Source organism: Megalops cyprinoides, chromosome 12, assembly GCF_013368585.1.
Source record: "Megalops cyprinoides isolate fMegCyp1 chromosome 12, fMegCyp1.pri, whole genome shotgun sequence".
NCBI classification, from domain to species: domain Eukaryota; kingdom Metazoa; phylum Chordata; class Actinopteri; order Elopiformes; family Megalopidae; genus Megalops; species Megalops cyprinoides.
This window is the reverse complement of record NC_050594.1, coordinates 28,870,027-28,892,731: the sequence shown is the minus strand read 5'-3', so window position 1 is coordinate 28,892,731 and position 22,705 is coordinate 28,870,027. Positions and strand designations below refer to the sequence as shown.

The following is a 22,705-nucleotide window of genomic DNA, read 5'->3' as shown; positions in this document are numbered from 1 at the left end:
TGCTGCTGTCAGTGAAATATGGTCCAGTGGTTTGGGGTATTCCATGGTGGTCCTCTCTTCACTTGTTTCCAGTGAACTAGTGTAGTGTAGTGTATGAATGAATCTGCTGAAACGATGGATTGTAAAATTGCCTTCAACTAGATTGACATAAAAGAACAATTTTATTTTTGAGTACATTAACATAAATGTATCATTTTTAATATCACTTGTGTGTTTGCAAAAGTCTTAGTGTTCAAGTCTTCATTGTATTCAACAGAGATAAATGCTATTTAACATGAAGTGTGGGTAACCATTTTCTATGGAGTACAAGACATGGTTTACATTTTTACAGTCACTGTTTTGACAATTCATCTGTCTTCAGTGTGGTGACACTGAATATTGTGTTTGATGACATTGTTTTTTCTTTAAAACTGAAATCTGTTGTCACTGGACCAGCAAGCAGCAGCCAAATGTAACTTAAAAAAAGAATGAATAAAGAAATACAAGCGCCCTTGAGATAAAAAGGAAGCCACAAGCTGCTTGCTTTTGGTGAAATGACCAGAGATTCAGCAGACTGTTAGTGGATCTATTGATACTGAACTCAATAAGGTGGCTAGCATGGCTTTGGTTTTGAAGCGGCAACTTCTGGAAAAATGTAAAAGAAAAACAACTGTTGTATGGGATGCTGTGAAGACTGTGCACCACTTGTATATGAATGAATGTGATAAATACACTATGTACAGAACTACGCTACATGTGACAGATCTCTTCTGTGATAGGTCACAAAGTCTCTGGGCATGTCTGCCATTGGGAAGCACTCCTAAAGGGCAGTGTTCTTCTTCTCTGGTTTCTCCTTGCTGGAGATAACTGGAGTGTTGTGCTTGTTCCTCTCCTCCTCCAGATAGCCCTGTTTCATTATCCTGGTGACGTACATGAACAAGGCCTGGGAGTAAAAAGAAAGCACAGCATGTGAACAGTGTAAGCATAGATCACTCTGGTGATAGCAAGGGTGATAGCAAGAAGACATGATGGGTATTAAGTCAAAGTTTTGATCTTGAGGGAATCCAACATCAGTTTTTAAAGGAGGCAGTGGTCATTATTCACTAATGGAGACCACATCTACATAAGGGCATCTTCTGAGACAAAATGTCTCAAAAATGTCTCAATGAACTTTCAGTTGCTCCCTTTGAGCTTGTGTGCAAGCTTGTACCCTTTGTGTTTGGTGTGGCTGTGTTTTTGCTCACTTGCCCTAAGCACTTTCCCCTCAAAATGGAACCAAGTCACATGATTGAGGTTATCCCCACCCACAAAAGGGATTTTCACCTGCCTTCAGTTTCACCTTTGAGCGAGTGGATAAGCCTGTATCCTTCTTTTGTACCCCTCAGTCTGTTGTTGGAAACCAAAAGACAAGTACTTGGTTCCAGTTTTTTCACTGATCCACAGAAGAAAGCATTTTGTTAACTATTGGTGTCAGATAGACAAACACTAACAGGAACTGTAGAATTCAGCATGACGGGAAGACTCACTCAAATGTGTCATTTTGGGCACAAAAGACCTTTTTAAGACCTTGTCCTGTTTCCTTTTAGTCAATTGGAACATGCTATATATGCAGTAATGCAAGGATGAAGTAATACTATCCATTCAGCCATGAAGTAAAAGCTGCACTAGAATATTCCGGTTGGGCTGCAGTTCTCTCAGCTTATGTGAATTCAGCTTATGAATGACCTGTGGGCAGATGTGTTGAATGCAGTTAGGTGCTTGAAAAGGCTGGAAAAATACACTGGAACAGATGTCCCCCCATGTGCCCCTTGTTCTTGGAGGAACAATCACACCCTCCATTCTGCCAGAAGCTGTTTTCACCTCCTGTGCATCAGTGGGGCTGAAGACACGTTTGTACCCAGCAGCCAGTGAGCTCCTCTCACCAGGTTATCTTGCTTTATTACGGCAGAGTGGCCTTGTCTCTTGATACCAGAGACAGACCAGACTAGTGACACGCAGAATGAAACATGAGGAGAAGCAGAGGATGTAACAGCATAACTCGGCTGCCCTTGCTTCAGGTGCAGTGCACTTTGCACTCTAGACATTTGGTCTCAAGTGCAGATTAAAAATGTTTTTGTATTCTCCATATGTTTCTAAAATGGAATTCTACATTTGCATTATGGGAAGTTGTTATTCCTTGTCTTGCTGTGTAATGCTAGTGCAGGTATTTGGTAGTCAGTTTCATTCAAATATTTTCAACTTTTGAAGGAGTCCAAATGCTCTCCATGCTTTCTAATGGTAAGTGGTATATTGCTGTGTGGTTTGTGACTTTTGAAAAATGCACTGAAGCGTGATAGAGCATAAGATGGTTTTCTCATGCAAAAGCGGGGTTGCTGGTCATCGACTACCTTCTAGCATGTGCTGTTCATTTTCTATCCACTAGAGGCCAGTCGTTTCCAAGAAACAGTGTTAGAATGATCACACTATGAGGTAGCCATTTTGGCCAAATACAAAAATTTTGCTCATTAATTGTGATTCAGCAATGACTAGAATTTTTTTACATTTGAAGAGAGAGCAGAACGAATTAAGTAGGTTGCGTGAGAACTGGCTGCACTAAACAGAATGCATCATCAGGTCTGGCTTTCAGCGCAAACACATAACAGAGCAATATAATTGCAAAACTATAACAACAACTAATGAGGTTTGATGGATGCATTCAAACAGTGGCAGAGACACATAGACTAATGTCGCATTCCTAGCTTAGAATAAATGTGTAATAATGCATACCTGATAAGGCAATCACGACACATATCCTCTATGAGATTTTATAATTTACTTTTACAAACATATGAAAGCGCATCGCTTTCACTGTTAGCTCCTTATTATTCTCTGACCGTTAATACATATACAGAAATGCATATGAGACAGACCCATAAGACATCAGCTAGCAGCCACCTTCCGCTGCCATATGTGCTGAAAATGACCTCCATCTTCTTTCTGCAGCAAAGTCAAACACTCACCTCTGGCTGCCCGCAGCCTCCCTCTCACTCACATCACAAAACCCTCCTGTGTGGAGAGTGCCACTGTGGGAACCTCCATTACTGAGACTACCTACCCTGCAGGTGCTATGGCATGCTGGGCATAGTGTAGACTGACAGCAGTATATAGCACAGATCTGAAATGCAATGCCACTCCTGCAGTCAGGTGCTAAATGTATCCCAGTGCCATGAAGGAAGCCAACACACAGTCCCTCCTGACTAGCTGTCAGAAGCCCCTGCCCTACATCTCTCATTTATAAATCCAGGATGGATGTAAAATTCACCTACTACTGTATGTATATGTGGTGCAAACAAATAAGATACTACTAACTAATAAAAAGAACTAAAGGTTCCTTAATTGCTCCAACTACTAACCATAGCGCTCTTTGCATATAGCATGGGTATGCAACATTTTTATGCCAAAGTGTGTTCGCATTCAAACTTAACACTTGTAAAATTTTGGGCAGACCAATTGTTCAACCCCTGAAAACAGTATCTTAAAAGATTTTATTCATGTATACAAGCCACTTTTTGTAAAGATGTTTGAAGAACTATTTCTCATGTCTCATTTTTCAAGGTAAATTGTTCAGAACCAATGGCATACCTTACTGAACATGCCACAAGTAGCTATTCCTTTTTTATGAAGCCACACCAATGACATGTACAATTATTGCACTTTTACAAACTAAATTAAACTAATATAATTCCAAGGGACACCATATTTGTTACTTTTGACATGCAGAATGACAGATATGCCCTGCTAGTGAGTAAAACCCAGAAAAACAGTGCAGATGGTTCTGTACCTTCCACGCCTCCTCCAGTTCAGGGGTCCAGTTCTCCTTCAGAATTGGCTGGACAGCACAGATAAACTCTGCCCCCACATACTGGGAGAAAAAAGACATTTAGAATTCTGACTGATGACTGTTGTGGAAAATCTGGCAATGTTGTCCATGAATAATTTCACATCTATAGGCACTAAAGTGCTCTTGCCACCCAATATTTCCAATTCCATTACTTGACTGTGAAAAGTGATTTAGGTGATGTAAAGAAAACAAATATGTTGCATATTGTGTAATCCATATAATCAATATTCTAGGGTGCAAATCAACAGTTCTCCGATTCATAGTATTCTATTTGTTAGGGGTCTGAAAAGATGTGGACAATAACGAGTGCGGAATCGATGCAGACCTACCCCATAATACTTGGGTGGGGCATTGTAGCGATAGTGGCTCTTCCCCAGCTCCAGGGCAAGGTGGTCCAGCCGCTCCAGCTTGTCCAGTCTGGCCACACTCTTCTCAATGAAAGACATTACCCTGTGAGGGGAATACAGCTTTTTACATATCAGTGCTGTTAGAGAGTAAAACACACAACTGAGAAGGGTGATGTAATGTATCAAGGAACAGCTCATTGAAGTGCAAGAGAAAACCCTTTTTTCTATTACAGTTTATAGAGCATGTGGGATTAAACAGTGAACTGTAAGACACCCTGGAAAAGGACCACATAAAATCCACATATAATTTCACAAAATTAATCTGATAGAGAGGAACCCACATTGGTTGACAGAAGATCACTTTGCATTCACTGTGCAGTGAAAAGGAATCAATATCCTTATTTTAGTAACTATTGTGGATACCTTTTCCATCTTATACCAGCTGCTGTAAGAGCTCCGTATGGTCAGCCCTCACATTCTGAATCTGTTTTCCTATGTTTTCTGTTCACAGTTTAATCGAGGACCACAGCCACAAAATATATTATTATTCATGATTATTAATGCATAATACATACAAAAAGGACAATAGTTGGTCGCTTCCAGGCTTTTGGACAGAGAGGGTGTTTTTTACCATTGTCCAGATCCATGACTGAGGGCCACCTGGTCTTTATCATGTGCACTGTTGCACAGCTCCCTTGCTGTCCGTCTCCTACAATGCCAGTGTGACGGCTACATCACATGATTCAGCCCTCTGGATTAATTAGCTTTGTTAGCCTCTCATGAGGGGGCTTGATGTAACTGGGAGCAAAACAAAGAAGTAAATGATATGGAAGCTGGCATTTGAGTTAAGTGTGTCCTTGAATGGAAGGGGGGGGGGATCAATCCCAGCTACTAATGCTCTGTGGCTGCTCTCAAATTTACAAAGCTGACCGGAAAGTCTTTCCGATGTGGTTTAAGTAGGTTAGGCACAAGGGTCTGCTGTCAAGATTTTTCTTTTCAATCACACTGCAACTTAATGAAAACTTTAATTTACGCAATCGCCCCTGTGTGCGACTGGATAAATCTTGAGTGTTTAGAGCAGTGAATCCCTTATCCCTTTAAAACTTATTTTCAGTGTCAGCCATACCCATACTCAATGTTTCTTATCAAGAAAAAACACTGAAACATATCTGGCAAAGAATAAAATCTTTTGAAATATATCTGGGAAAGAATGCCACTGAACAGAAAATCATGCCAGTTCGTTGGTGTTTGTTTGTCTCCACATGGCATACTCACATAAGACTAAAGACTTACCTTGTCATCTTGACATCATACAGAAAAGGTCATGGGCCACACCAGTACATTGACATGGCCCACAGGTAGGTAAGCTGGCCTGAGAGTCTCTACAAACAGCCAAACCAATCCCTGACACAGAGCGTAATCACTGAAGGACAGAGGAGGGTGATGGTTTCTGTAGCAATGTTCCTCCCCCTTGGGTGTATGTGCTTGAAAAGACATTACGAGCTGGAGAGCTGGAGTGGTGATTGAAAGAAAATAAGCATGCAAGGACAATGAAGCCTTTGGGGACCAGGCACTGACCGCAGCCCGTGAGCTCGCAGCTCCTTGCTGGTCCGTAGACGCTCCAAGTCCTCCACGTCTCGGAACAGGAAGAAGACATCTTTGCATTCCGGATGGGTCTCAAACAACCTGTTGCCAAGACAACAGACTCCTGTGAGCTTCCCAAAGCAGGATTCATAAATATTGGTTAAATACGCCAACATGCTTTGCCTGTTTAAACATTTTTCTCTCTGTATTACACTAACACCACTTACAAGGTTTTGAGAAAGACATTCACTATTTACTTGAAATACAAAACAGAAATTATTATACTGTTACATACTTATATAGTATTATATACTATATTATACTATAGACTTTCTTTGGACACAATGTACCAGAGACAATCCTATGTATTTTTCCATTACAACCCAGAAGGATTAAGCTTCTTTACAAAATGTCCTTCAACCATAACAGTTCTTCTTTCTCAGTGAAAATGTTATTATACACTAACGTTTCTACAGAATTTTAGCATTGTTAGAGTATGGCTTCAGTGTCACAGAAACATAATGAGAACATTACATGTTAGGTGGGTTTTCAGAATGGTCCACACAGTCTGTGTGAAAATCAGGACAGTTGCTAATTAAACTGGACTTGTGGCTGCCAGTGTAAAGATCAGCTCCAGGGCAAAAGTCAGGGCACTCACAGTCGAAGTCCTCTACTTATTCTCTTCACTTTGCAATTGCAGGATGCATACATGTATGAAGCCACAAATGTGCAATAAGGGTGTCAAAGTGTCAAATTAGCCCTCTGCGTAGAGAAAACAGGTTTAACCTTCTGGCAAATGCTCTGACAATAGGTCCGGAGGAAGTGACATTTTGGTAACAAAGACTGCAAAAGAAACAAGATACTGGAGGTGTAGCCCTTTTAAATGGGAACGGCCAGCAGAGCTTCTGCAAGTGAACTGAATGTTTCCACTCCCCCCCAGCACTGTTCTGTGACATGAGACCTGATTGTGTTGGAAAGCCCTTAGAATTCTTCCCTGGCTGTTCTGTAAGTACGGGGAGGCCTGCTGGGCTTTCTTGCAAGCTGCAATCATGGCGCGGAGCACACAGACAGGTAAGGTCACTGCTGCCTCCTCCCTCCTCTCTTGCATAGAGCCACCATGGGTTTGAGGAGCCTATCAGTCTGAGTTACTTTGTCAGCGATGTCCAATTGAGGATACATTCATCTCACATAAAGCTGCAATAGGACTTGCAGTTACTATGCTATGAGGCAGCTGGGGACCTATGAGACAGCTATGAGGACCTGTGCAGGGGGGTCTGTTCCCTCTACACTTTTTGTTTGTTGGTTATTTTAGCTGCCTGCTCTGGTTGATTCCTGTTTAGAATTAGTTGGTTTCCTGCTCATATCCACCTGCAGATATCCAAACCGAATCCAAAAATGACACATAAAGTGAAAGATGATACCACAAGGGTTGTCTGTGATGTTAACTTGCATATAAAGGAGCAAGTGTAGGAAGGTCGAGGTATCTTGGACGGGTGGGGTATCTAGGTCACATCGACTAACCACTGGGGTACCTCAGGGATTGGTGCTTGGCCTCCTCCTCTTCTCACTGTATACAACCTCACTGGGCCCAATCATTCAGTTGCATGGCTTCTCCTACCACTGCTATGCCGATGACACCCAGCTCTACTTCTCATTCCATCCTGATTACACCTCCGTCTCAGCATGAATCTCCGCCTGCCTCTCGGACATCTCAGACTGGATGAAGCAATGCCACCTTCAACTCAACCTGTCTAAGATGGAGCTCCTCATCCTCCCAGCCAGCCTGTCCATTCAGCAAGACATCACTGCACTGCTTGGCTCAACGACACTAACTCCATCTGGGTCTGCAAGGAACCTGGGGGTAGTGTTTGATGACCAGCTAAACATTAAGGACCACATTGTGAAGACAGCCACAGCATGCAGATTTGGATCTGGAAAATCAGACCCTACCTATCTGAGTATCCAGCACAGCTCCTTGTCCAGGCTCTTGTCATCTCAAGACTGGACTACTGCAATGCTCTCTTGGCTGGCCTATCTGCATGCACCATTAAGCCTTTGCAGTTGATACAAAATGCAGCTACACGTCTGGTATCAACCAACCGAAGAGGGCCCATGTTACACCTCTCTGTCTCGCTCCACTGGCTCCCTGCAGCTGCCTGCATCAGGTTCAAGGCCTGGATGCTTGCATTCAGAACAACAAACAAAGCTGCACCTACTTTCCTGAACGTTCTACTACGTCCTACCCGACCGCTGTGCTCTGTGACCGAACGGCATCTGATGGTCCTGTCACGTCGTGGCACAAAATCACTATCCAGAACTTTATCTGCTGTTGTCCCCCAATGGTGGAATGACATTCCACATTTCATCTGGTCTGCCAAATCCCTCAATATTTTTAAGAAACATCTGAAGACACAGCTCTTCTGCACTCACCTGATCACTTGAATCACTACCACCTAAAGCAATTTCTTATGTCCTAAACTCTGTTTTCCATTTAAATAAAAAAATAATGGTTTAATGCACTTATGTCTCTACCAGCTAGCTAGCTTGTACCTTATCTGGCCAACTAAACTTGGTCATGCAGCACGTCTAACATTGTGACTCCATGTATGGCTTTTGCTTATGTTGTCTTGTACTCTGCCTCACTTGTAAGTTACTTTGGATAAAAGTGTCTGCCAAATGAGTAAATGTAAATATAAAAGTAAATGTAAGTACAGCTCACATACTTTCTGTGGGTTTAGGTCTAAGGTACCAGAACCTTAACAGAGTCCCTTCCTCAATTACCCAGATAGGTAGAGAGAAAGCTGCCCAAAACACAATGCCATCCTGTCTCAGCTCCTAGCAAAAGGCTACACTACCCACAACCATCCCTCACTGTTACACACACACACACACATACACATACACGTATGTACATGCACTGCAGAGACATAGCATTACCCCTACGGACCTCACAGCAAGTACAAGACTGTTATCTGGCTGTTTCTCTTGCAGAAGTCAGGGTGTCACATCTGCTGGCGCATCATATAGTGAGTCAGGATAAGAACTTCAGACACAAAGGTGTTTCTGCCCAAGCTGTTGTATATGCTTTTCTGTTTTTCTGCTTTTAGAAGGAAAGGCCTCAGAAATGGAGCATAAGGCCAGCCACTCCATACACTCACTGTTCAAGTACTCCACCAACCTGAAAGATTGTTTTGTGTAAAGCCCTATAACTAACTGCCTCTCTCTGAATTAACTCTGAATAAACTGCCTGACATCACAAGACCACGGAGATCACCTTCCTTATTTTGTACAGGTGCTAGGCTGTAAATGCATCAACCGTCATGCTTAAGACGGGTGCGTTTTCATTAAGTGCTATTTTTATCCTTCAGCCTTGTGGGGTGTTCGCTACCTTTAGCCAACGTGCATATGTGCAATTAGTTCGGTTACTGAAGTGACAGGGTGCCCCCTTCCCCACTGTGATCCTGAGCTTCAGATACAGTGCACGTTTTGACCTCTCGGTACAGAACACTGCAAACAACATCCCTTCCCTGCGCTTGGAGAAACTCAGAGGCGTACCAAAAAATAGACCCTCTCGATGTTCCCGCTTCAGCCAATTTTCCATGTTAGTTCTGTTTTATTTGATTTTGCCGATTCATGACATGAAGCTCGACGCTGCCAGCAATTTTAGTAATGCCACCAATATCTGTGTCCACAGTGGTTATGTGGCCAGCCCACAGCAGTGTCTGTAGTGTGTGTGTGTGTGTGTGTGTGTGTGTGTATGTGTGTGTGTGTGTGTGTGTGTGTGTGTGTGCATGTGCGTGTGTGTGTGTGTGTGTGTGCGCTCTTCTTTTTTAAATATTCACACAGGAGTGGAAGGGGGTTGACAGCAGGACAGCGACTTTAAGAGCAAATAGAAGTCACTCTGTGGGTATAAACACAGAGATTACTCAGGATGGTTTATTAGCTTCCTCTGTTGTTTGTTTTATTCATGGATTTGCTCTGATGTTTGACAGCTCCGGGCTCGTCTTCACAGCTGCTCCGGCCGGAGGGCTGTTAAAGTCCTGGGGATGTTTTCACACTGCTCCATTTGCACATACGACAAACTGCCTGCCTTTCCCAACGACCAGACGTGCAAAGAGACAAAACCGAGTCACAGCTGCAATCTGCTCAGCTTCCAGTTACCCTGCCATTAACTGGGTTTGTACTCTTCTGCTTGGAGGTTGTCTTTTTCATCCCAATTCCTCTGCCAATCCTTGTTTTTTTTCCATATCTGAATGGATGTCAATAAACAAAGAGCATCTTCAATAGATGACAACTAAGAGCAGAAAGGATGGTAAGGACTGAAATGTGCAATCGTGCGGCGATGTGTCCAAGATGACTCATATACAGAGATCTTTTTCCCTGTCACGACAAGCACGTGTGATGATGCTGAGACATGAATGTGTTAACAGATAGAGTGATTTCACTTGGTAGGTTGAGGGGGTCATCTGATCCTCTAAAATGATTCAGAAATAACAGCAGATAAGTGAGTTGATGGACATCAGTATCCAGTAAACGCTTCTTTTTTTAAAAGAAGATGCATTGACTTCTGGTACTACAGGAAGTTTGGCACCGTCCAGTAAATGGCTCTTGCAAATTGTGGTCCTCTCCTGTCACTTCTCTCTTGCTCTGTGGGTACAACTTGCAGCAGCATTCCCTGTCCTGAGAATTACTAAACCCTCCGATGACTCCCAAACATGTTATTCTGAGAACACTGGAAAAAATAACAGCTGGCTTTCAAACCTGATGCTAAATAAAGAGAAATGAAAACGACCTGCTCCTCCATGCGTGTGAAACCCACAAATGCTGAAACAGAAATTAGCTCTCAAAACAGCTAAGCAGCTAAATCAATATTATGACTAGATTTGAGATTAAACCACCCATGACATAAAGGCATTTCGGTAGCAGTGCTCTGTATCTGCTCTCAAAACCTTATACATTCATTTATAACCAAAATGAAAATTCTAAACTCATTTTCTCTCCTCTCAGAATGAACAGGAACACTCATCTGTCAAATATACTTCATGGGTATTGTACTTTATGTTGCCTGGATCAAAACTGGTTTCCATAATTAATTGAAATAATTTGTTTCACAGAGGCTACATTAAATTTTCCATAGTCCTCTTGGCTTTCACAGATGTGTTCTAAACTCCTACAGACTTACTTTACCAAAAGGTCTTAAAGCCTTTTCTCCAGGTCTGCCAGTTAGAGCTACAGCACAATCATGAGCCCGATGAAGGCTGAAGCAGGTCACAACATAATATGTTCACAAAATAATATTATTGGTCATTGTTTTTAACTATTTTGTCATGTAAGATAAAGACACTTCAATGATTTTCTGAAACAACAGTGTTTTTCCAGTTGTAGTAAACAGTTCAGAAAAACTTGTAAGTGCCCTTCCTTGTGTCTAGTCAACAGCACAATAGTTTGTTAATGACAGCTTAGGACAATTTTTAAGAAAAAGTGCCCATAGCAGAAACTTGGGTAAATGAAAGAAGTGAAATGACTGGTTCACCCTCTGTCTCCATCGCGTGAAATAATGATGTTCAAGCTTCATCCCCGACCGGGTGACATTTGGGGTCTTTTGTTAAGTTCCAATTCATCAGTTACCCCACACACTTAAGGACCTCTGTGATGCATTCATGCTGGACACCATGCCTTCTTATAGAGAACGGATTTTTCCCAATTATTTCCTCCTCCCCTGTGTGCTAGGGAAAAAAGGATGAATATATCCTTCTTAACTGAATAGAATTTAAAGGTCATATTCAGAAGTTTGGGAAATTAATTTAAAAAATCCTTCAAATTCTTTCATTTACAGCTAGTATTGTGTATTGTGTATTGAAGATGCAGAGAGCAACCTGACACATACAATTATCTCCTGCAGCATATTCATCCCTGTTGACCTACTTCAATGTATGCCCTTCTACATTTATTTTCCTATGTACTGTGTCACGCCATTCTCACTGACATTTACAGTTTGTCTGCAGTTTTCTATTAATAGATTTTCAGAAACCACCAACACTTTCATACTCTCTTTGTCCACCTAATTTATTTCTATTCTACTCTATTCACAGTATGCTTGTTTAAGGTAGTCAGTTTCAAAGAAAAAAGAAAAAAAGAAGAGGTTTCCCACTGCATATTGGGTCACAGAGGAAGAGGTCAATAAATCAAGCTGAAGGCATCACAGACCTTTAATAATCTGACACTTAATACAGAAATGACCTAATGGACTATTTTGAATTTGTAGATCTTAAAATATGAGAAACATTTGTGAAAATATCTGTGACAAATTGAAGCTGATGAGGTCAACTTCTCCATCTTTAGAAATTAAGTTTCAAAGATCTGTTTGACACCAAAGTGTCAAGATCTTGCAAGATTTACAAAAGCGAAGAAAACATTTCCTGGCGTGTACTCGGGTGGGCAGCACAGAGGCTTATGTCTTCTGTGAATCCCTGCAGGCACCAAAACATGCTCTTCATGAGAATGCACACTCTACTACTGTCTGGTGCCAGGAGGAACAGCTAGCCATTGGAGGCTGCAGTGGTTCCAGGCCAACACGCTAAGGTCAATCTCTTCAGCTGTCTGGATGTCCTCCAGAGACACAGTTCCACAGTTGTGTTTGCGGCATACAACTGTCTGCCTGGTCCTTCCTCCACAAACAGCCTGAATATCTGATTATATTCATACCTCACTTCTGCTCTTACCCCGAATCTCATGCAGTCCCTCTAGTTTTAAATTAATGTAAACAAATGTTTGCAGGGCTTGTTAACCAGCAAATTCACCATGATGCGCTGTCCAAAGTCTCAACAGAGTGAAACCAATCATGCTGTGACTAATGGTTATGGCTACATTCAAAGAGAGGAAGGCTTGTTAACAATATGCCTGTTTTCTCACATTAAATGATGAAAGGTATTATTCATCTCTGAGGTCTGAAAATGGAATACTCTGTGGTCTCCCCCAATAAGGCAGACTGAATCTGCTGGCTTCAGGGAAGGCAGGCATGGCAGGGGTTAAATAGTATTGCTGGTAGAGTAGCTTGGGTGGGGAATGTCACAATTTCTCAGCCTAAATGAGGAGGCTCAAGCCTCCAACTAAATGCCTAAAGATACTTGCGTCCATGTCTCTACAATTCTCAGTCCATTTAGACAACTTAGAAGAAATATCTGCAAGATTTTTTTCTCTGCATGCTGCACTTACAGCATTGTTTGTCTTCTATGAATGTAAAGTCAAGGATTATTCATGACCCATTGTTTATCTTTTCCCCTGTCTTTACCTTTAAAATGAGGTAGACACAATTTGGATTGGAAAACAATTTTGAATTTATAATATGTATTTATGGCTCTAATCTTAAGTATTGCTGCACATCACCATCTTTCAAACAAATTACAATAGATTTTTTTTTAATGTATTGTTTTTGTGAATACAAATATCTAAATGCTGAGTTGCTTTGTGGTGTGATGCATATCGCAATATTTGATTGAAATAATTTAGAGCAAAATGCAGAAATGCTTCCTTTATTCAAGAGGGCACCTCGTATGGGAATAAATTATAGAATACCTATCCCAGGCATATAATGGTAACTGAAATATTCTCCTAATGTGTTCAGTTTCCAAATTGTTTTAATTACAGTTTAACTCACTCTATAGGCTACTGAATACTGTATCCTCAGTAAGGACTAGAGAGCGCTCTGTGTAACTGGGGAAAAGGCTAGAACACATTAGGCTTACATTAATACGTCAATACCACATAGCGAATGTTTAATTATCCATAAACGTGGTTAAAATCCCACTAAAATACAGAACTGAGATATCTGACAAACAAACCTCATTTCCCCTGGGCGCACAGAATCATGCACACGCATCTTGATCGCGCTCCTGTATGAGTAGGCTACCCTACGCGCGTTTCCAGTTGGTATCAATATCAGTTCCTCAAACTTGAGATTGCATGTACACACACATACATTTGAAGTATACGTGCACATACGTACAGGGGAGGTGCGTATGCAGATGGCGTGTGTAATTGTGATTGATGCATGTATGGCAAGGTCAATATTCCGATAGAACATCAGACCTGTCGCGACGCTCGTGCTTTATGTGAATAGCAACAATGATTAAACGGACAATTTCGTGCTGAGTCCATGGTAGCACCAGTCCTGGCGCATAAACTCTGATCGCACGTCTGATAAATAGTGTGTCCAAAGTCCTATCACCAACCGGCTCAAATGATGGTCTTGTAAAGCCACATTGATTTACACCAACGGAAGTGTGTTATCGACCACTTGGGCAATATATTCACTGTGACAGGTCAGCTGTTAAGGTAACAGGCGAGTTGCGAGATTGAAGTATGAGGTATAAAAGTGACCTTCATGACCAAAAAGCGAAATTTAGGTTCTGAAATATTCTGATTGGTTCTTCATATGAAGTCCCCGCGGGTCTAGGACGAAAAAAATCAATTTCGATGAGCAATGCTCTACGAAATATTAATTAATCAAAATCTACAGTTTAAAGTTACAGGCTAGCGTTTAATTAGAATAATAAATAAAATGATTTGTTCAAGTGATTTTTGTTAAATGTGTGAATGAGCCTTGTGTTGTGTAAATGAAGGACATTGGAACTGCCAATTAAAATGACATTTTTGGTTTCATAATTTACAGGAAATATACTATACGTTTAAAAAAGGAGATTTAAGCAATTCATTCGGCGAATCAGTTTTCACGGACTATATGATCACCTCGGTGAAAATATAGCCTACTTGGGAAGTAGCAAAGACCTTTCAATGACAGGCATAAAGAATTATTAAAACGGGCGACCTGTGAAAACTAACATCGTAAAACATTATTTCTAAAACTCGCGTTGACACTCCATACCAATAGTCTGTCATCAGTTCACGGCAGTACAAACAATAAGCGCCTAAATATGTGTGTAAACAGACCAAGATACCAAGGGTTACCTTTGAACACCAAGCCACTGCGCTGTGGCTGCACTATTTTATACAGCGTGTACGGTTACCGAACTAAAACGTACTAACCTTACAAACATAATGATTCCAACTTTTGCGATGTCCTCTTGGATAACTTTCCATGACTCCTTGATCATGTCGATTTGTTCCTCGCTGAGGTGGGTGGCAGCGGCTTCTTCATCTTTCGCTTCTGCTGTGGGTTTGGGTGCCAAGCCCAGTCCTGATATTGCGCAGCCCATCCTCGGCGAGGCACGGCCACTGCCCAAGTGATTGGAATGAAAACAGGAATAACACAAACGGAGTATTTCTTAAGTGGAAGCTGGAGCCTTTTGGACAGTTTCAAGTATTTGCTTTTTTCGTGCGTTCGCGCTCCGTGCCCATGAGGAACAGTGTCTGCTATGTGCTGAGCGCACAAATTCAAAAAATGACGGTTTATTAATAGAGTTCATAACCTGTATAATGCAGGGGGAGGGGTGAAATATTTGCGTTAGACAACATCTTAGAGAGATCCTAACGCAACCCAATTCATTCAAGGAAATAATACCCACTCAGGACAGCTGTCTAATCATCAAACTGAAGGAGCAGTTCTCAGAACGAGACTAAAGACGTCTGGGCAGATGTAAACCCTCAGTTTTCGGACCCTAAGGTGGTTGGGAGGTAATTGGCAAGATGAGCGACAAAGCCCCTGAACAGCCAAAGTATCAATTCACTTGTGGCCTGTGAAGACACAGAGGCGAAGAAGGTCAGATTGTTATTTCTATCTTGATATATCAGCAGGAATACCTGAGTTTGACAAATTATTATAGGCATAATATCCAACAACAGAATGTCTAATATTAGATGCATGTATACATGCACTTATGTATGTACAGTACTGTATATATTATTGAATGAAATACAAGATTCATATAAGGTTATGTAACATACTATATCATGGATGATGCCATACATCATACAGAATTACCCGCTACTTATTCAATAATCTCAATATCAAAATTGTACTTCCTACAGACCTTTTTGTCTGTGGACAGCATACCACAGATTGTTTGGGTGGGCAACATTAAACTTGTTCCTGCTTAATCTGTGCTCAGTCATCGACAGATTTAGCCTGGACTGATGGCACCAGTTACACTCGATAAGTGCCCCACCGCATCTACAGTATAAAGGGATGGATCGCTTAGTGGGCTAAGTTGAAGACTTATTGATGTGACCTAAATAGCACTCCTCGGGTGGCAAAGTCATGCTGTTGCTGATGTGAGCCCTACAGAACATGCATATAGAGGATGAGGAAGAAGATGGAACAGAACAGGAAAGAGTGCTGTAACTGAATGACCGATCAAAACCCGTCTATCCATTCTTTGCTGTGAATATGTTTCACAGCGCTGTCTCCATTCAGACAACAATTCCTTTACTTCCTTTACATCTATTACCTATACAGTGATCCATTACTTCTTACTCTAAACTGAAATGCCCTTAAAATGTGCCATTTTGGGGTTTGGCCTTAACTGAAGAGGTATTTAATAATGTCAGCTTGAATGGGGAGCCAAAAGAAAGATGGGGCCATGCACTCTGATCTTACAAGTTCCTACCCAAGACCATCTATCACTAGGGAAACTGCTGTATGCACTCAGAGTTGCTTCCTGTTGTCTGTTAAAATGGTTGAACAAAGCAGTTTTAGTTATAGAGCTTTCAGTCCAAAAATGTAGTGACAGAACTGTATCACCATCTTGGTTTTTTACAATGTGTTACTTCTCTAGAACAATTGTTCTTATTCAGTCCCAGGCTAGATGTGGCATTTCCAGAAAATTCTAGCCTATAGATGAGTACATAGGGGAGAAAAAGCATCACATTGTCTTAGATACAATTAGCATTTACAGTCACCTCTCTTGGCTGCAACTGAAGCTGCAGCTGAAACAGATAATGCCTTCAAAGATGTTCATAGTGAACTGCCAAGATAATACAAAAATGTCTGGTTACTTTTGCCTATCAGATTCGTCTCATGGAGTCAGCTCTCTATAGCTCCTCTGAACAGCACATGATCCTTCCTGCTGTTTGTTAATTTTATCCTCTTTACACATTTGGAACACCTGTCTAATCTCCTTAATTTGAGATAAGTGCTTTTGTAATTATTTAAAAATGCTTGGTCACAGGGCACTTTGTGCTGACATTGTTGCTTCTTGCCTTTTAAACTGAAGAACTGTAAAGACTATGAAAACTTAACTTTGTGTGTCCACCATATAAAGGGCCATGCAGTTATTACCTTTTACTTACACTCTTAGAAATTACTATTAATATACAACATACAATTTATATGTCAGGATGTTTCCTGTCTTGGCCTGAAAATAAGGCAAATTTTTATTCTCCCAAAGTATGTTTTAAAAATAAAAGTGCTCATGGTCAATGCCAATGCCAATGCCAATGCCAGGTGGAGGAATGTTCATTTGGTAGCACAGCTTTGGTGCCATTGGCTAAACAGATGCTAGTGAACAGTGTGCAATCAGCAGCATAATTGTACAGTCCTAGGCAGTAGGAAAATAGATAAACCTACTTGCAGTGACCAGGTTGAAAAGCGAGGATAAAAAACCAAGCAAGTAGCCAAGGGATTAAAAGGGAGTTATGCAGTCAATTTACAGTCCTGGTAAAAGAAAATGAAGCAGAAGCATCAGAGTATCATGCTACTAAAATATGTTGTCACCGAAAGTAATGTGAGATGACAGTATACACAAAAACACTTTTGGACTGTGAATTCACAGAGGAATCTGTTTTGTAATCCTAAATGCAGTGAACCTGACAAGCTAGACAAGAACATTATCAAATTTGTGACCAGGAAACTGAACAAGGGGATGGCAGGAACCAGGGTTGTAACATTCAAATCCTGTTACTGGATTACAAGCACAAGCTCTGCCAGATTGCTGATGCCCCCTATGATGTAAAGAATAGAAGAATTTTCCCTGTTGTTTTTTTTGCAAAAATGTCTCTGAAATGAAGGATCACCTCATGATCAGGACTAAGTTAAACACCTAGAGCAAAACAGTAATTTCCTACCTGCCTTTAATATTATATTGCTTGTCCCATTTACACCAGGGTCCTTCTCAATTCTATGAATGACAATATTGACAAAAATACTTCAGCACCTGACGTGATATATACATTTAAATGGTATTTGAAACTTGATAAATAGAGCAGTTAGAGCTTTTAGTTGCTTGGACACATTTTACAAATCCTTTTTCTCCAAATGTTCTCATCTCTAGGTTTGTAAACTACCGGGAAATCAGTGAAGCTGGACAAGCTAGACAGACTGTTTGTCAGATTGATTTCAAGTCAATACTAGAAGAAAAGAAAAACACTCAAGATCTAAACATTGGTTGTTTTAATAGGGAATGCATGCCCTTTCCAGAAAACATAAAAATGACAATGTTTCTGTACAGTAAGTTTCTGACATGGGATAGAGTAAAATATATATATAGGTAGATATTTATATAAAGACAGATGATTACTGTATATCAAATGTACACCAGCTTAATAAATAACAAGTACAGAAATATACATGATTAAGGGAAAGAATTAGTTCCAGAGATGAATGGTAATAATTACAGACATGAGTGGTGACAAAATAGTGGAATACAGAGTGCAGGATAAGGAGTCCAATGGAGCATTAGCTCAAATTGTATTAAACATAATTACAAACCTGGTATAATAACAAGACAGGGCTAAAGGTCAAGTTATGATGGCTAATTTCTAATAGTGCGGAGCCTTCCTGTCTCCTACAGTGCTTTAATCACATGGATTGCAGACTCTAGTCTGTGCACCTGCTATTAATCATATTTATTGAGGTCAATATGCTTTTCACATTCACGTAATCAACAATATTCCACTGTAAAAGGGTTACAAAGGAATGTCACGTAAGCAAGATATAATGGAAAAGAAACCTGTATTACTAATGCCTGGTTGCAAATGACAATTACAGAATGTACAATGAAATATTTACAATTTCAAAAGCAGTTTGTTTTTCATGTCAAGAAAAAAAGATGCTTTGTGTATTCAGGTGAAATCAATTGTGTCAGAATGCACTGGAGCTTTTATTAATTAAACCTGAATCACTGCTCACTTCACTAAGTCTTGACATGCAGTTCTGTTCTGTGGTTGCTAGTATGAGAGGAGCCAAGATTGTAAAACTCTCTCAGACGTTTGGTGCTGGTTGTTAGAGACTGTAGACAGCAGGTGCAGTGGCTTGGCTGAAATTTGGCTGAAAGGACAGGAAGTATATCCTGTGTGTTCTAAGTGGTCAGCCCCTATTCCACGAGGGATACATGGTAAGGTGCCCCTGTTTGAAGTACACACTAAAACATTCATCTGTGTTCCTGTTTACCACTGAGTAGACAATATGTTCACTGCTCATTGACAGAGTAGCAATTAAAGTGTATGTAGTCTACACAAACATGATTCAAATCCATGACTCTACTCTGAAGAAAATGGAAAAGGCATCTCATTATCACCAATTTTCTTAATAAAGAATTTAATATTTTGGTCAGAATCTGACCCAAAGTAGTGAAAGGTCTACTAGATGTATATCTTAAAAAAGCTTGACTTCACAGAGAGAACTGAAACAATTCACTTACTTCCCCATATTTACATATGTGCTTTAAACATGTAACACTAACACTCTCTTCCTATCAACAACCAGATGAATATATAAATATGCTTTACAGCTGTAGTGATATGCAGAGAAGTGGAAAATATACAAATATTTACACATAAAATTGACAGTTCAAAACTACAACTAAAAAAAAAAAAAAAAAAAAACTAAAACCTTACCATTTGGATTATTAATGTTATTTTTGGCTGATCAGTATATTCTCAAATTTGTAAACGTGGCACTGCTCATTAAGCCAGCAGGTTACAATATCCACGTGAGAAAACCTGTTAATGCAAAATGAATGACCTGAACCATCTGTCCATTAATTGTGCATTATGTAGTCAAACCAATATGGCAAATGCAGAAATGAAAGCTGAGAAAGAATACAAAATGAGGTTGCCACAAGGAAATCTGACAGATGATATGTATAAACATACTGGCACAGCATGAGGCTGACACACTTTTATAATGAAGCAGCAACAGTAACCGGTACATAAGCTGGAACCACTTGAGCACATTTTCTCCATTTCAAGGTTTTACAGTAATTTGCATTTAGCACAAACGATAAGTATCAGCCCGAAAGGCAGACCCATCTGGAGGACGAAGTTAGTAGGCTGATTTCAAGGCTCGTACAATGTTTGTAAAAAAAAAAAAAAAAAAAAAAAAAAAGTTCCAAAAATGTTTTAAAGAGTGTTAGAGCTCAAGTTCTGAAATTTTTCTCTTAGGTTTTTCACCAAGCTGTGCTGGCTACTCTCAATCTTTTTTCCCGAATTCACGACTGATTTCTGAGAAGTATCTAGGTCATTGGGGAGGGATCCTCGGCTTTGGTCTATCTCTTTCCTGCTTCTGGAGTCCTGGTCTGCCTTAGCCCCACTCTCCTCCCTCTGTCGGTATTCGTCCGACTCCTGGTAGGCCTTGCAGCGGTCAATGACGGCCATGATAGAGATTTTCTCGTGGGAGGTAGGGGAGCGAATCTGCACATAGTTCTCATCAGCCTCTTCCTTCACCTCCATTTCTCTTTTTCCCTCTTTTTCTTTCCGCCATGACTCGGCCGCAGCAAGCTTCTCCATAACAATGACCTTGTGTTGGTTGGGCAAGGAGGCCTGGCCGGAGATGTAGTAGCTGCTGTTAGTGTTATTGTCTTGGATGCGGTTCAGTTCGTTCATGTCCAGTGCGTTCAACCTGTGATCCAGGGAGCCTGACCTGCAGAGATACCCAGGTCTTCCCTCTCCCTCTCCGGAAGCCATGTTCAGATGGGGCTTGTAGACTGGGGATTCAGAGGGGCTGGTGGGCTCTGCCTTAGTGTCCAGGGGGCTGTAGCAGCTGGAGCTTGGAGAGTAGCTAGAGTGCCTCCATGTAGCACTGGGCCCTGCTGGGTCAGACTCCAGCATCTTCTCAGGCACGGAGCAGCTACGGCTCACAGGTGAGGGGCGTGGCGGGGCGCTATCGGGGCTCCGGGGAGCATATTTGGAGCGTAGCTCGCGCACATCTGGCCAGTTGAAGCTCTCAGTCAGCGCAGGGCTGAGTGGGCTCTTGGAATGCTGGAGGCTGGGCGACAGAACCCGGGGGCTGGACACAGATCTTGGGGTGTGGACCGGGCTGGGGGACTTCAACTCCTGAAGGACAACTTGGTCATAGGGGCTCAGGGACAGTGTCAGGTTGGACTTACCTGCAACAAAAACAGAGAGGAAGTGGACATTAATGAACAAGTTTATGAAACACATGGAATGTAAAATCATATCAAATAGTCAGAATAGAAATGCACCGGAAAAAAAGAAAACAAAAACAACACAACAGCACATTTGTAAGACACAGAGACAGCATAAATAAAAAAACAGAAAAATATATAAAACATATAAATTAGTTAGAACAAAGGTGGTAAAAAATTAAGAGGCAAAAACAAAAATATGCCTGGTTAAACAGAGGAGTTCTTTTCTTAGAGATAAAGGGGATAAGAGATAATGCTCTTACAATCTCAAGTCTTTTCAGGTAATGAATTCCAATGTTTAGAGGCCAATCACTGTGCTCTGTGGGGCCTAGAGCTTAGATTATTTTTAGGCATAGTGAGTTGTGAGTGAGCTTCTGAGACACATAACTGTAACACGTTACTTCAACAATTTCATGCAAAGTCATTGGAAAAAAAAACATGTATTCGAGACTTTATTTAATGCAGATTATGTGGCGCAGCGGATTCTGAAAAATACTGAAGCCTATCCAGAAGTGTAGTTGAGATACCACTGAAAGGGCCTTAGCCTCTCACTGTCCCACTATTCTTGCAGAAAGTGAGAACCGAAGACACGCTATGCCTCTTATTCACATTCAAAATAGTGTGGAATCAAAGGCGACCTTAGATCAAGCCAAGACCACTGACTCATTAATAGTCAAACTAAAGTAAGCAATTATGGACAGAAATATTCTGGGGGGCATGACCTCAGTTTTGTCACAGTTCAGCATTCATCCAGTGATTAACATAATGAAGACAGGACATTAATGAAGGCAGAGGAAGGCTCAGGTAAAGATTGGTGTTGAGATGATTTAAATATCACCAGCAGAAAAACACATGACTGCATGTGATTTTCTGGGGCAGCATGTAAATAGTAAACAGGAAGGGGCCAGGTATAGAACTCTGAGGGACATCTTTTGTGATAGAGGCCTTTTCAGATCCTTTTTTACCATGAGAAATAAAATGTCTATTGCCAAGGTGTGATCTAAATCAGCAACTGTCTGTAGCAGTTATGCCAATAGCCATCTCCGGCCATCTCTAGATAATTTTGCAAGTCTATATTACAGTAACTGATTTCAGGCACAATATTGACATGACATTTTGGACTGCTGGTACCTTTGTCATGCTGATATACATGAGCTTTCTGTGGTCCTCTATTAGTTTGTCAATTTCAAATGACCCAATGAAAAACTACGGTTTCCAGAAGCCAATCAAATTACAATACAGACAAAGACATATAAAATATAAATGAGGACCCACAGCCTGAAATGGCTGGAACAGTACTTGCTATGAGCAGGCTATGAGATGACTCATGACAATTAATGAATACATTTAACCATTTGGCCATATTAATCAAAAAAATTGTAAAGATTCTTCTAAACTGAAGGCTTCCCCCTTCAAATGATATAGCAGCCATGTTGGATATAAACCATAAACAACTTCCACAGGAACTTTTCATTTGACCATGACTTGCTACACATTAACCTCACCTTATATCACTTCATGCACCCTTTACGGTGTGCCATTCGTCACATGTTGCTTGTCTCTCACTGACTGATACTTGCAGTGTATACTACAAA

General features: G+C 40.9%; 2 protein-coding genes across 2 annotated transcripts in view; both read right to left on the bottom strand.

Annotated features, from left to right (window-relative positions):
- Window positions 1–236: 236 nt before the first annotated feature.
- On the bottom strand, window positions 237–15,144 carry xgb (x globin). The gene is made up of 5 exons (XM_036543004.1): window positions 14,836–15,144; window positions 5,785–5,892; window positions 4,189–4,309; window positions 3,800–3,880; window positions 237–922 (listed from the first exon to the last, which is right to left on the bottom strand). The coding sequence occupies exons 1-5, from the start codon at window positions 15,003–15,005 to the stop codon at window positions 800–802; spliced, it is 603 nt and encodes a 200-aa protein (XP_036398897.1). The 5' UTR covers window positions 15,006–15,144; the 3' UTR covers window positions 237–799.
- Window positions 15,145–20,082: 4,938 nt separating this feature from the next.
- Window positions 20,083–22,705, bottom strand: part of LOC118786529 (pleckstrin homology domain-containing family G member 3) — a 70,463-nt gene continuing 67,840 nt past the window's right edge. Inside the window, exon 18 of the mRNA XM_036541621.1 lies at window positions 20,083–21,071. Coding sequence (XP_036397514.1) covers window positions 20,086–21,071 — 986 coding nt within the window. The 3' untranslated portion in view covers window positions 20,083–20,085. The remainder of the gene's footprint in view (window positions 21,072–22,705) is intronic.